The 15,215-nt window shown below is 36.2% G+C and overlaps 2 protein-coding genes and 1 long non-coding RNA gene across 4 annotated transcripts; 1 reads left to right on the forward strand and 2 right to left on the reverse strand.

The window, feature by feature from the left end:
- The first annotated feature begins 1,234 nt into the window (after positions 1–1,234).
- Positions 1,235–3,419, forward strand: LOC133746555 (transcription factor MYB3-like). The gene is made up of 3 exons (XM_062174722.1): positions 1,235–1,650; positions 1,755–1,884; positions 2,681–3,419. The coding sequence occupies exons 1-3, from the start codon at positions 1,521–1,523 to the stop codon at positions 2,973–2,975; spliced, it is 555 nt and encodes a 184-aa protein (XP_062030706.1). The 5' UTR covers positions 1,235–1,520; the 3' UTR covers positions 2,976–3,419.
- Positions 3,420–10,314: 6,895 nt separating this feature from the next.
- On the reverse strand, positions 10,315–12,602 carry LOC133707061 (xylulose kinase 2-like). Of its 2 annotated transcripts, XM_062132598.1 has the most exons (3): positions 12,263–12,602; positions 11,918–11,977; positions 10,315–10,618 (listed from the first exon to the last, which is right to left on the reverse strand). In XM_062132598.1, the coding sequence occupies exons 1-3, from the start codon at positions 12,408–12,410 to the stop codon at positions 10,575–10,577; spliced, it is 252 nt and encodes an 83-aa protein (XP_061988582.1). In that variant the 5' UTR covers positions 12,411–12,602; the 3' UTR covers positions 10,315–10,574. The 2 variants fall into 2 exon arrangements, with proteins under 2 accessions (XP_061988582.1, XP_061988581.1); XM_062132597.1 differs by lacking the exons at positions 11,918–11,977; positions 12,263–12,602 and adding an exon at positions 11,346–11,652.
- A 691-nt stretch (positions 12,603–13,293) lies between these two features.
- LOC133743448 (uncharacterized) lies at positions 13,294–14,188 on the reverse strand. Its single transcript, XR_009863102.1, has 3 exons — positions 13,936–14,188; positions 13,621–13,719; positions 13,294–13,403 (listed from the first exon to the last, which is right to left on the reverse strand). It is a non-coding gene; the product is annotated as an uncharacterized LOC133743448 (long non-coding RNA).
- Between the last annotated feature and the right edge of the window lie 1,027 nt (positions 14,189–15,215).

Consider the following 15,215-nt stretch of genomic DNA (forward strand, 5'->3'; position numbering starts at 1 on the left):
CAACCATTCTTTCTTTTACTCATACTGGCTGTCAAAAGCTTACCGGGTTTTGTGTTGTTGCAATCCCGGTACACTATTCAAACGGTGTAGCGGATAATCCTACAGGACTGGAGAATTCAGGAAGGTGATCGAACCGTGTAGAGTAGCTGCTTTGTAATACTCTGATTTTCAGTTGTGAGGTTTGTTATGCTCATTAGAGCTTTACAATTTACTTTGTACGAGTGAGTTGTAATAATTAACTCGAGGTCTTCGAGTTTTGAATTTGAGCGTGAGTGGCGAGGTTGTTTCTGAGAAAAAAAAATTCAGAACGTTTATTTGTTTAAGTTGTTTAATTCATGTTTCGGATTTGAATTTGTTATTCAAAATTCGGGGCGTGACAAGAAATTATAACAATTTAAAACTGTACATTTATTTCCAGCCGTCAGATTCACTTGTCCCTCACAGTCCCTTAAAAACTGTCCCTTAGGTGAGCAGGCCTTACATTCAAAATAGTCTTCAGAGTAGAGTAGTAGACAATTAATGTGCAATTAATGCAGAAAAAGTGGTTCCAAACACAATAAAGGATAAAGTTTCCCTTCCCAAACTTTCTACTCCTCAAACCAAACTAGGCCTTAAAGTTGGAGTTTGGTTTTTGGGTTTGTCAAAATGGATATGATTGGATGGAAAAAATCATTTTATCTTTAAGGACTTACTGATATTACAAAAAATTATTTTGTAACTTCTCATATCCTCATATTTTCTTTTTCCCCTACATTTGATTCGTTAGTTTCATTTTCTTATTTATGAATTAACTATGAATAACATGAGTCAAATGAAAAATTCTTCTATGCACCAACGGTGAAAGTGAACCAGCAATTCCAGCGGATCTAAGCCGTTGATATTTATAGTCAACATTTTTTTAATAACAAAATAATATACTTAATATTATTCAACAATACATTCCTGTTAGTGGAAATATATGTCAGTGTACTGAGGTCAAACCCAAAACTCATACGAAACTTGAGTAATACTGTAATAATCATCTATTTAAGCCGAGTATCCCAAATGCCAGACAAATTGAGAGAAGGATGAATTGCGTATTTAAGGGAGACCTAGCTAGCTAGAAAAGATTACATTAAAAATTAGTGGCGGTCCACCCACTCAATTGTGTTAGCTAGATGGTGGGAGGGAAGTAAAGGTAAGTGAGTGGCATGGCCGGTGCACATTCTCACCTCACCAAAGCATGCACACTATTGTGTCTTGTCATTCATTCACGCTCAGTCACAGACACTTAAACATGGACTGGTAAAAACAACCAGTCCAGTCCTCCATTCCATACATGTCAACTTGTCTATAAACTAACCCCCAAACCCCCACTACCAGACGCAGCTCAGCCTCCTCACCTCGTATATATAGATATCTATTGCTCTATTCTACCCAACCAATATATACACCCTCTGTTACTAATCGATCAGAGAATCTGAGATCGATCTCTCTCTCTCCCTGAGCTTTTGCAGTAACTTAGCTAGGGTTTACGATCGATGAGGAAGCCTTGCTGTGAGAAGACTGAGATGACTAAAGGAGCGTGGTCGATACAAGAAGACCAGAAACTCATTGACTACATCCAAAAACATGGCGAAGGTTGCTGGAATTCTCTTCCTAAGGCTGCAGGTACATATATGCATCACCTTGATTCTTTCTTGGATTACTTTTTGTATGGTTTGCAGCTATATTGATGAACCAACGTTGTTGGTTGATTATGATGATCGACTTAGGGTTGCGTCGTTGCGGTAAGAGTTGTCGACTGAGATGGATAAACTATCTACGACCAGATCTTAAACGAGGAAGCTTTGGAGAAGATGAAGAGGATCTCATCATCAGGCTTCATACACTCCTTGGGAATAGGTATGAATCTCAGATCGATCCTTTACCCTTTCCCAAGTTAATTCCCCGATAACGTAACGAGTACGTTTGCCCAAACAAGCTAGATTAGAGGGAGAGAGAGAGACCGTTTAATTTAATGGGAATTAGGAAAACAGTTACCGATGAAAGCTTTTTCATAATTTGTTAGCTCCTGTATCTAGCTGCTTGCCTATCTTCTATTTTTTTCTCCTGTTGTTCTCATTTCATCTCTTGTTTGCAAGATTGAAGATTAATGACCGAACTGTTCATCTTTTGCATCGCTTTTAAAAAGAATGATCCGTACAAGAGAATTCAATTTGGTCATTTAAACTTTTTGCTGATAAACCATAAATATGATTGACTATCAATACACTATATCATATATTAAGTCTGATGTCTGTAGATTTCCAACTATCAGTTGCAATAAACAACTCGATTTTCTAATAAAAAGCCTGGAAATTCTGTGGTTGCACAGATATTTTACAAATGATTGTTTAAGAGATCATAAAAAGACACTTATGATCATGAGTCCGAAAGCTTGGGTAAAATGTAAATCCAATTTTTCTTTTTTAGGTAAGGATATCCACTCTTGAACTTCCCTCCCTCCAATTACATCTCTAACATTTTCCAAGAACTAACTGATCTGAAGAATTTGTTACAGAAACTAATATTGATAACCACATACAGATCGAACGACTCTTAGCTAGCTAGACCCTTTCAGTGAGTATATACATATATATAATGAGTGAATTGGATGAATTTAATTTAGCTCCGTGCATGTACATATTATTGTTTTTAGGTGGTCGCTAATAGCTGGAAGACTGCCTGGAAGGACAGATAACGAGGTGAAGAATTACTGGAACTCTCATTTAAAGAAAAAGCTACTGAACATAGGCACCACTACTCTTCGTCCAAATAAGCCCCGCGAGATTAACCATGCACCTTATAATAAGCTTGTCAAGTACTTCAATGACATGGACGATGAGGTAGTTGATGAGGTCTCAGCCGATTCCGCGAGCACCGGAATCAGCAGCTGCTTGGTGCCTAAGTTGAATCTCGACCTTAGTCTCAGCCTCTTGAGTAGTACTAGCTAGTACTGCTCCTGATCCTCCAGCCTCTTGTCTGTATGTGTGTGTGTATATATATATTATTTACGTACCTTTCCTCTCCAGGGCTTCTTTTAGACTATGGTGCTTGGATTCGTGGATTGGCTTTAATTATGACTACATGTTGAATAGTATGAAAAGGTGCTTGTATTTCAGGTGAAGACTTCGAAGAAAATAAAGTGTTGGCAACAGCCAAACAGTACAAGCAAGCAGAGGCGACGAGAAGTTTATCTCCTTTTACTATGTATAGGGAAAATCTATATATTTAGTATCTTCTATCTCCTATAATGACCAATATATTTGATACACTATCAAATACCCTGAAGAGAGAAGTAGAGATTGTTCTCTCGGTAGAATAACTGCCAATAATCAATTTGGCAATGAAATATATATATGAAGGATTATTTATATTCCCTTTTTATTTACCAAATATATTGATTGGTCACCCTATAACACATGAACAGGTTTTGCACTAATTAGTTTCTATGATTATTATTATTATTATTTGTTCGTTAGAGGAGATTGAACCCCTAGCTTAACATAATCCTAACCTGATTGATCTCCACCATTCTTAACGCTTGGGCTTATCCAAAGGACAATTAGTTTTGATCTTTTGTTTTGCTTACTACAATTAATTTGCTTATCAATATTAACAACATTTAATATTTCAACATATGACGTGTTATAAATGAGAATACAAAATTTCTATGTTACCTAAAAATAAAATCTCGAGAAGTTTTAAATACACACCCCCAATTATTTAATACACACTCCATACTTAATACACCACCCATTTAATTTCTCATTCTAATAATTTACTAAATACACAACCCAAAGTACCTAAAATACCCTTGATCTCAAAAATCATGAAATATCCTACTTTTTGACTATATTAAGGTTACTATTTAATATGATTAGTATATTCTAGTAGATTAACATTTATTACTTGTGTTAGTTATTGAGAAATCCATAAAGATTTATTATTGTTCCCTCTAAATAGATGCATATAAATAGGGTTTGTGTTATTTGAGCTCTCATCCACCAAACACCATGTTAATCAAGTAAACCACTGCAAGTGGCCTAGTGGTTTTTGCCTAGTTGGGTGTGCTCTCCAACCTAGGTTCGAACCCCGAAGCTGTCAAAATGGCCAGGCACTGTACTGCAATGCATAGTTGGAGCATTTCACATGCGCCGAAGGGGTTTATCTTGGGCCTAGAAAGCCTTTGGGTTCCCTTTGACAAAGTCAAAAAAAAAAAAAGTATAAAATTATGAGTTGAACATTCAACCAAAACTATACCAGTAGTTTCTCCATAGTGGCGGAACTAAATAGTTGTCATTAGAAGGGCCAAACAAATTAACAATTACAAAGTTTTTTCACCTGTGATGTTTAATATTAGAAAATAAATTGATTAATCATAACTCTTAGAACAAAAAAGGAAATTAACTAAAAAATGGGAGTAAAGCGATATGTTTTAAAAATATTTAATGCCATTGATTTTGAAATTCTAAATATTATGGTCTCTAACCTCATCTAATTACAATTTATTTAAGGAAAAAATTAAATTAGATAGTTTCTAACTGACAAGAATAAAAATTGGGAGGCCATGTATAGAAATTTGTTGTGTTTATCTAACTATTTATACATAAATAGAATAATATAAGGAAAATATGTCTATTTTTTTTTTTTTTGACCACATCCATGACTATTTTTTCTAACTATGTCGATGTTATACCCTACATCCATGACTATTTTTTCTTCTTCTAATGCATAGATGTATGTTTTGGTCATTTAACCTACCTACAAAATCTAATTTGAAATATAAAATAATAGGGATGTGTATTAAGTGATTAGGGGTGTGTATATAAAGGTGACAAGAAATTAGTAATAGTATATGTGAATTAGTCAAACTTTATTTTGTTTAACATAATATCGAGCATGTTAATTTTTTTTTTTTTTTTACATTGAAGGATATCGAATGTTGACCTAGCTTAATCCTAAATTATTTTCGGCCTAACATACTCCTATAACTTAGTATATGCTATTTATTAGTTATCACAAATCACATCCTACTTACCTATATGCATGCATGCTCATATCTTAATTACCTGCATTACCTTATCCAAGTTACCCACTATTGCCTCGTCGATGTTATACCCTACATATAGATATATATCAGCTAGCAGCAGATCAGAATGCGAGCTCCGGTATATCTGGCTAGAGATAATTTGAATGTAACTAATTAGTTCATCCTATATATAGAAAGTAAAAATGGTACCCATATTTTCTTTACTTAAACTCATAAATGATTGAGTATCCTCATTGAAATAAACGACACGAAGACATGCTTGAACAAGAAAAGCGCCCGCACACTCCTAATTTTTCCTAAACAAAACTAACGAAGTGATCGAGAAGGAAAGACATGGCATGCTAGCGGCCAACTAGACCACGACCACTTATACATGAAAAATCTAGCTTAATTAATTTAACTAATTAAAACCCTGTCTAGTTTAGTGAAATTAGTACCCGAAATAATAAATTATCTACAAATTATTCTCCTATATATGTTGCCATTCATAAACTGGCAATGCGAAGCACAAAATTGAAGGATTGTTTCATCTGTTGAGAATATATACATCCCACATGGGAAAAATGGGACTTTGCCTATGAGTTTATAAGGGTTTGGGTCACTCCATCCATTGCCAATTGGTTTTGGATGTGAACCCCAGATTACTTTATCATGGTATCAAAGCCAGGTTACCCACGTGTGCATGCCTAACGGCCACACGGGCTCCACGTCACCCAAAGTTGTCCACGTGTATGGCTTGAAAATTTGCCACACGTGCGGGGGAGTGTTGAGAATATATACATCCCACATGGGAAAAATGGGACATTGCCTATGGGTTTATAAGGGTTTGGGTCACTCCATCCATTGCCAATTGGTTTTGGATATGAACCCCATATTACTTTATCATCATCGATATGTACATAAGGTCAGTAGTTTATATTTTACTAACGAGAAGATGAGATTGATATAAATTAAATTGACTTCAACCAAGTCATCCCAAAAAACTCTAAACTGTTTGAATTGGAGTTTAGCTAACTAGCTGAAACCTGAAACTAATGCTTCAAATTAATTAAGCTCAGATTAATACATCTAATTAGAACTTGAAGGTATAGACTTTAGTATATATGTAATCATTTGAAGAAATTAGACTTGGCACAACTACTGGGAGGGAGAGAGAGAGAGAGAGTTTCTAGCTAGAAATAATCTAGCCCTAAGTCACTAACTAGGCTCAAGGCTCATCATAAAGCATGCATCAATGTCACAACCGATTTTCAAACTATTAAACCTACTGTTCAAGATCAAGAGTATTGATGGGGATGAGGTATCGAACACAGGCCTCCAACAGTCACTCAACAGACACCAGAAATAAGGAGTAGCAAACTCGTAGAGAATGGCAAATCTATGCCGAAAATAAACTGATATTATTCATAAACTATAAGCCATCTAACAACGATTACATTACCCATATTTATAGGGTTTACAATACTTGGAGAATAAGTAGACTTAAGCTAAAATGGAAAGCTAATTAAATGTAAATCCTAAATTAAATGTAAAATGATACCCTAAAAATATCTAAATAATAAAATATAAAATAACAGAATAATGCATTTGATGTTGGCCCATATGCTCCTGCATCAGACTCCCCTGGTTGGAAAGAATTCGCCCTCAAATTCGAGCCATTGATTGAAGAAATCCTGACAAAGTCTTCCATTGCTTCAGATCTTTTGTTGAACCTTTAACTTGCAATTGAATCCTTCCTTTCCAAACAAATAGATATTTGGAATAAATGATTATCCTTGACCCCATAAATTTTCTCTCCGACATTAACTTCGCAATCCCAAAATTTTTCTCACCATCTTTTATCTGAGTGACAAGATTAACTAATTCTTTGGGAATATGCATAATGAATGCATTAACTCCAACAAAATCAACAAATTTATGCTCAATATCTTTCGACAATATTGACTTGATTGCGGCTTTAATGTCGTCTTCATCATCACAATTTCTAGGAACAAATTCATTTTTCCTTTGGTCCTCCACACCACCATCACAAACTTCATAATCTTCATAACAATCATACTTTGGTGGTATATCAAAACTCATGAAATTATTTTTTTCTTTTTCTAAAAATACTTCCTCACCAAATGAAAAATTAAAGATAGTGGACTTACAACCGGAATAGTTGAAAGTACTATGTCCCTCTTCATTTGACTCACACAACGGAGCACAATTATGAATTGGGCCAACATCAAATGCATTATTCTGTTATTTTATATTTTATTATTTAGATATTTTTAGGGTATCATTTTACATTTAATTTAGGATTTACATTTAATTAGCTTTCCATTTTAGCTTAAGTGTACTTATTCTCCAAGTATTGTAAACCCTATAAATATGGGTAATGTAATCGTTGTTAGATGGCTTATAGTTTATGAATAATATCAGTTTATTTTCGGCATGGATTTGCCATTCTCTACGAGTTTGCTACTCCTTATTTATGGTGTCTGTTGAGTGACTGTTGGAGGCCTGTGTTCGATACCTCATCCCCATCAATAACATCAAATGCATTATTCTGTTATTTTATATTTTATTATTTAGATATTTTTAGGGTATCATTTTACATTTAATTTAGGATTTACATTTAATTAGCTTTCCATTTTGGCTTAAGTCTACTTATTCTCCAAGTATTGTAAACCCTATAAATATGGGTAATGTAATCGTTGTTAGATGGCTTATAGTTTATGAATAATATCAGTTTATTTTCGGCATGGATTTGCCATTCTCTACGAGTTTGCTACTCCTTATTTCTGGTGTCTGTTGAGTGACTGTTGGAGGCCTGTGTTCGATACCTCATCCCCATAAATTGGTATCAGAGCCAACGCATATCTCCCCGTCGGAACCGTCACCATCTTGGTAGAAAGTTTCGATGCGATCAACACGTTGATGATAGGTGGTAACGTCTCTCTCCCTGTCGGAACTCTTACGACTCCGTCGTCGAGCTTCGATGCGATCAATACGTACCGCAAGTTTCTGAAGCATCCTTTTGATTTCAGCCATGTCGTTGTTGATGTCACGATCCTCCATTCGAAAGCCTCCCCTTCTTCGCCCGACCTGAGACATGGAATCCACCAAGCTCTTGCCAAAGCTCTGATACCAATTGATGGGGATGAGGTATCGAACACAGGCCTCCAACAGTCACTCAACAGACACCAGAAATAAGGAGTAGCAAACTCGTAGAGAATGGCAAATCCATGCCGAAAATAAACTGATATTATTCATAAACTATAAGCCATCTAACAACGATTACATTACCCATATTTATAGGGTTTACAATACTTGGAGAATAAGTAGACTTAAGCTAAAATGGAAAGCTAATTAAATGTAAATCCTAAATTAAATGTAAAATGATACCCTAAAAATATCTAAATAATAAAATATAAAATAACAGAATAATGCATTTGATGTTGGCCCATATGCTCCTGCATCAAGTATGATCAATTTTTTTTTTTAATACTGTACGTATGCCTATCATTATTAGTATATATTAACATATCTAGCTAACTAAGCTAGACTCCGACTGGTAAATATCAATATATGTAATGTCCAAGAGGGAGAGCGAAAGCAACCGTAGCTTCGCCCGCGGCTCCTCACGCTAAGTTCAGCGTCGACGCACGGTGTTTGACGGGCTGTGGTTGGTGGAGGTGCGTTGGTCGTGTCATTGAGGGCAGCACGGCCGGCCCTAGGTATAGGCCCAGCAAGCTTGTGCCTATGGCCCCCAACTTTCACGAGCCCTGAAATTAAATCAAGTTATATATATATATATATGTGTGTGTGTGTGTGTGTGTGTGTGTAAAAAAAAATTGGAGATATATTAGATTGATATATTGTCGTTCTTTACTTCTTCTTTGACGCGGCTACTCGGTCAGACTCGCCGTCTTGTTCTACCCGTTAAGGCACCATTAGCTTTTCAATCCTGATCGTTAGTTAGATAACACGTGGCTTGCATCTGTGCATTCTCACATAGCATAAGTACTGCATCTGCCATTCTGCAGCAGCAATTCTTTCTCTGAGTATCAGAACTCTATTTCTCAATACAAGTTTGTTTTCTCTCTGTTTTTCATATAAAACTAACAATCTCCACTTCTCCAGAATCCCAAATTCTCACATCTCAAACCTAACAGGTAATTCATCATCAAAGTCTCAATTTCATCATCGCCAACAATCATCATCATCTGCAATTATAATTTTGATTTTCTTGCTCTTCGTCTGTTCATTGTTTTTTAATGATTTTTCTGAATTTCTGGCAGATTTGGGAATTGGCAAGAAGGATTTTTGAGTCTAACACAGCAATTTCGCTGGGTAAGTCTGTAATTATTCTTTGCAAATTCAAATATTTTTCAATGAATCAATGATTAAGATTTTGTGTCTATTTTCTTTACTTTTTTTCCTTATTTGATTCGTTTGAACTAATAGAGTTATAGAGATCACACTACTAGAATTATAGCCCCAGACATCGGTCAAAAACCGATGAGAAACAAAAACCCAACCGATGTCTTTGTGGGTGATGAGAAAGATCCGGAAAATGCAAACATCGGTTTTTAGCCGATGTCTAGTATTCGGGTAGACATCGGTTCCTTATTATAAACCGATGTAAATAGGTTTAAATGATAACAAACTTGCATGTTTTACTATTGTTAAACCCACATTTTATTGTATTTAAAGCTTAAACAAATATAGATTATATAACACAAGTTTGCGTTTTAACATCGTTATTGATTTAAGAACCGATGAGTAATACTGTTACAGACATCGGTTCTCATAAACATTTCTTGTTCTTAATGATTTTGAAGCGTAATCTGCCACATATACCGATATATTTACTTATATTAACATCAGTGTGTAACGAAAAAACGATGTTAATAATCTATTGCACATCGTTTCTATTCAAAAATCGATGTCTGGATATTTTAGTAACATCGATTTTCATTTCGGAACTGATGTCTGGCACTCGGTAGTATATCGTTTTTTACAATGAACCGATGTCTGGATTTTTTAGTAACATCGGTTTTCATTTCGGAACTGATGTCTGGCACTCGGTAGTATATCGTTTTTGACAATGAACCGATGTCTGGATATTTTAGTAACATCGATTTTCATTTTGGAACTGATGTATCTGTATTACTGGACATCAGTTTTTATGGCTAAAACTGATTTCAACTTTATATCTAGACATCACATTCTATAAAGAGGATGATGTCCACAAAATAGAACTGTGATTATAAATTGCAAATTGGGGTATTATATCCGACATTCATCATCCTTAACAGTTTACAAAATGGGCAAAATAAAACCCCAATTCATGCACCTATATACTACAAGGCTAGCCTAGCAATTAGTATTCTTGTTTGTTCATAATTGCTACAAAAAAGTTAATTAAAAGCTAGCCTAACTCAAAATCAAGAAACTGGTCAGAACCTACAGCAGAGTCTGTAAGTAGTCGGCTACTTCAATGCGGACCTCGTCAAGTTGTTGTTGGGTATACCCTTTCCGATCCTTTACCGCCCACTACAAGAGGCAAAAAATTAAACTTGTGAAAATTCATGTTGCAAACTCACAATATAAGCATCAGAAACCCAAAAACGTGACAATGTTAAACAACACTCCCTTAAAATTCCCTAACGACAAGGTTGCCATAAACATTTCATGACAAAAAAAAAAAAAAATCAGAAATGGCAATGCCATCAACTTCTAGAATAAAACTTTTCGGCTCATTAGTGTCTTAAAAAATCGGTACATGAAGAGATTCATCCACTAGAAAGTCCCAGACAACTAATGATTAACGCAACCCACTAATGATTTTTCTGCAGAGTAGATAAACACTTGGAACCATTTCAACGGTCCGGTTTCTACAGCTCTATGTAAAATCTCTCCTTGTAAGTAGTTGCTTTCATTATGAGAAACAACCAAGAAGATATAGCATATAACAACACCAATAGAACTGGGATGCAAAATCTCAATTTCTTAAAAGCACACCAGAAAATGGATGCTCTATGTAGAATCTAGCATAATATAATCAATTCAAAACTAAAACTAGTATGCAGACATCGAATTCATCTGTTCAATTCCTGGCATTGGTCTTCTTAGCACACAAAAGGAAGCAAACTGAAACCTTTTCACAAACCCTAAACACTGGATTACCATACCATCTCAAAAACCCCAAATTCACAACAAGAAAAGAGAACCCAACAAAGCCCCACACATCAATTCTGAAACAGAGAGAAAGAAAGAGCACCTGAACACAAGTGTCCGTCATGTAAACGCCGTCCAAGTTCGGCGAGGAGGAAGAAGAAGAAGAGGAAGGGGCTTCTTCCAACGCCGTAAAGGAATAAAAATGAGAGCTGAGAAGCCTCTGGTTCTGCCTAATTTGACCGCCAAAGTGCGCCGTCAAACGGTGAAGAATCAACTTCCTCCGAGCCATGGTGAAGAAGATGCCTATTCCTCTCAAAACCAAAATCAGAATTAGAATATCAATCAGAGTACGCCATTAAAAAAGCTAAACAAAGGTTCGCGTCTCTGGTCTTCCTACGTCGACAGCTCTCTAATGTCTAATCGCCAAGTCGGTACTCCTCAAAAATGGGTTTTGGCTTTCTCGTGCCCAACACAACCCAAAGTCACGTGCTTTACATTCCTGACGTCTTCAACTATATATAAATTTATCACTCACATCTCATATCACGTAATACCAAACCTCAGAAATATCAGAAGTCTAGTCTTGGTGGATCTTCTACAGCCACAAAGCCCAGAAACCCAGATCACAATTCACGACTCTCATCGTTCAAGTTTGGATCTTTCCCACAAAAGTACCTTTTGCGCTGCATAGCCAACCATGAACAGCCCTCAATGCAGCTCCAAGAGAAACTGAATCTGTAGAGGGGTAGAAAGAAACAAAACTATTAAGTTATATTGATTTTAATACATCAAGCAAAACTTAAACCTTTTAAAGCAGGACACCAGTATCAAATAGAGCATCCATCTAGTTCACTGTTTCATACTTTTTTTTTTTTTTTTTTTTTTTTTTTTTTCTGGTGTGGTTTTAGTACTTATGTATCACAGAATTTGGCTTTGTTGAGTATTCAAGACTCAGACGTAAAAGAATTTGGTAATTAACTAGAAAAGAGGAGCTGACACCACAGGATGTACAGTGCTTACCAGATCTACGAACTGTGTACAACTCGCATCCAAATACACACGCTGCAATGTACAGGAAGGCACGATTCACTGATGAACTACCAGTTGCTATCAATCGTTTTGGAGGAGAAGGCACTCCATATCTTTCTGCATGACCTCGCAAAGACATGATCTGGCCTTCTACTACTGCTCGAGCCTGGAATCAGTAAATTAAACTCTCTTAGGAAGATTTCATGTAGAATGTCATCTACCCATGTGAACAATTGCTATCTTAAACAACAGACCTCATCAAATTTTGGATCAAACTGCTGCTCCACTTCCCGTACAGTCACACCCTCCAAAGTGTCACTGATGAAATTTTCAAGAATGTAGCGATGAAATCCAACTACAAGCATAAACTAGAGTTTAAGTCTGCTATTAAGAAGTTAAGACTTAAATGGATATCCCTGCATTCAATATATTAGATATTGCCACCATCTGAAACAAAAATGAAAAACAACAAAAGAAGACAAACAGGAAAACATTTGTGAAACACTGATGTATTGTCAAAGCTTTCTTAGTAGCAGACATTCCAATTGACTATATTTTGTTCATGCCCAACCAATAAAAAGCAGATAATAAATTGTGGCTGAAAAGGAAAAATAGAAATGCAGAACACCAGAATGAAAGCAATAGAGACTACAGGACTTAGCAGAACAGACTACTTCAAGGTCAGCAGTCACAATCATAGATGACAACAACAAATCCCATGTTGAAACCATTTCTGCCATGCTTATCAAGTCATGGAGTGGCAGTGTTTGAAAACTGAAATGTATCTATTTCCCAGACATAGCTTTTCTTCTTCTTTCTTTCTGTTCATATCCAACATCAAGGTTCATAACAAAACCAAATGTTCCTAACTGATTGTTATTGACCACTAAAAGATCAATGAATAGAGCAGAAGCCAACATTCAAATTAGTAATTACCCTTTCAGTTTACTTCCATCAAGGTGTGTGCATGTGATGAGATAACGTAAACATCAAAATAAACAACACCAAAATCCTCAACTTACCCCAAAAACTAAATATCCTCTCTGCTTGTCTCTATTCAAAATCCTATTATCCAAAACTCAAAGACGACAGCAGTACTCCTCCCAGGTAGATGCAGAACAGCATCAAACAACTACAATGAAAACCAAAGAACAACATCAAACCACTATAACAAAAGCAACAAACCAATGCATGAGAATTCAGAAGGACAAAAAGAACAGAATGGACAATCAAATACTCAGATTGATGCTCTTCTTTCCATTTAACTAGAAGAAGAGGAAAATTACAATAAACCATAGCTAATAAACTCATAACACACAATGATGATCATTATAAGCAAGAATAACTACCGATTTGTATAGTGATAACCCCAGAATAGCAGCCAATGTCAAGACAGTCCTTGCCTTCAAACCACTCCTTCTTGAAAACCTTCAATCTACGATCTTCCTCTGCAGATTGACAGCCAACATGTGCAAGAACTAAAATCAAACACAATCAACATGCACCAGCTCAAAATACCACACATTTAAGCCATTCAAAGACAAGCCCAACTCAAATACACAATAATTAAACAAAAAAGACTGAACTAATTTAGATCAAAACCGGACAGAAAATCAGTATTGGTGGTAACCAAGAGAAGAGAGAGAGAGAGAGAGAGGACCTACGAGACTAGACGTTGGAGAATGACAAGCTCAGGTCGGCTAATAAGCTCGAGGTCAGATCGGATCTCAAGCTCGAGGTCTGGAAAACTAGATCGGGGGGACTCGGGGTCAGAGCGAGGCAGGGGAACTCGGGGTCAGAGAGCGAGGTCGAGGACTCGGGGTCAGGTTGGAGGCGGCTCCAGTAGGCTTAGGTTGGAGAATGAGGTCGGGAGTCGACGCAGGTCAGCTTGGAGAAGGAGGTCGAGACTCGATGCAGGTCAGCTTGGAGAATGAGGTGAGAGTCGATCGTTATTAGCTACGGTTCGAAATTTTAGAGAAAGCGGAAAAAAATACTAAGTGTGGGGGGGGGGGGGGGGGGAATGAAATTTTAGTCCCCGCGTTCTCAAATTTTTTAAAGTTAGTCCCTCCGCGTTTTTAAAAAAATTTCCAACGAAACCTTTCTCATCGTTTCAGTTTGTGACTGATGTCTATAATAACAATAGAAATCGGTTTTTTCACAAACTGATGTTAGCACGATTTTTAACATCAGGTGCGATCCTGACCGATTTAATAGTGGCGATGTCTAATGACATTATTCTAGTAGTGTCATAACTAATTATGATATAAGTGCATCATGGATTCCTTGTTAATTGTAAATGGAATGATGGTAACTGGTACTAGTGCTGCTGTAGTGGTATCAGTGATGCAAGCTAGAATTTTTTTTTTTTTTGTTTGCACAGACGACAAAGCTAGCACTCTTATTTTACATATATCATGAATATATGATCAGCCTTCTTTGGTATATAGTCATCATATTTTAGTCATATATGCTAAATTTTGAAGCTTTTTGGGGGACCAAAATAAGTTGCTTAGTGTGCAGAAGAATATTTTTGTTGATTAGGCTAAATTTTTGTCTTTTGCAGGTTATAATATCATGGCTCCAATTAGAAAATATCCTTCTGGTGCTCAAAAAAGAAAAGAGAAGCAAAAGAGAGATGGATTAGTTAAGTTTCAGGCCGGATCTCTTATTAAGTAATTCGATCAACACAAATAATAAACAAGCACAGACTTCAGCTGATGCAAATATACGTGAGAATGAGAATGAGAATGAGAAGGATGTTGAAGAACATGATCAGTTAATGAATGAAAATGAGAGTGCAGAACTAAGTCAAGGTCTTAATGCCAATGAAAAGGATGATCTTAGCCAGCCTATAAATGATAGTGGTGGTATGGAAGAACCAAATCTTCCAGTGAATGAGGAAGAAAAAAAAATTGTGAATATATTTGAAGATGGGGAGCCCCAA

This window comes from Rosa rugosa, chromosome 4 (assembly GCF_958449725.1).
Source record: "Rosa rugosa chromosome 4, drRosRugo1.1, whole genome shotgun sequence".
Taxonomy (NCBI): domain Eukaryota; kingdom Viridiplantae; phylum Streptophyta; class Magnoliopsida; order Rosales; family Rosaceae; genus Rosa; species Rosa rugosa.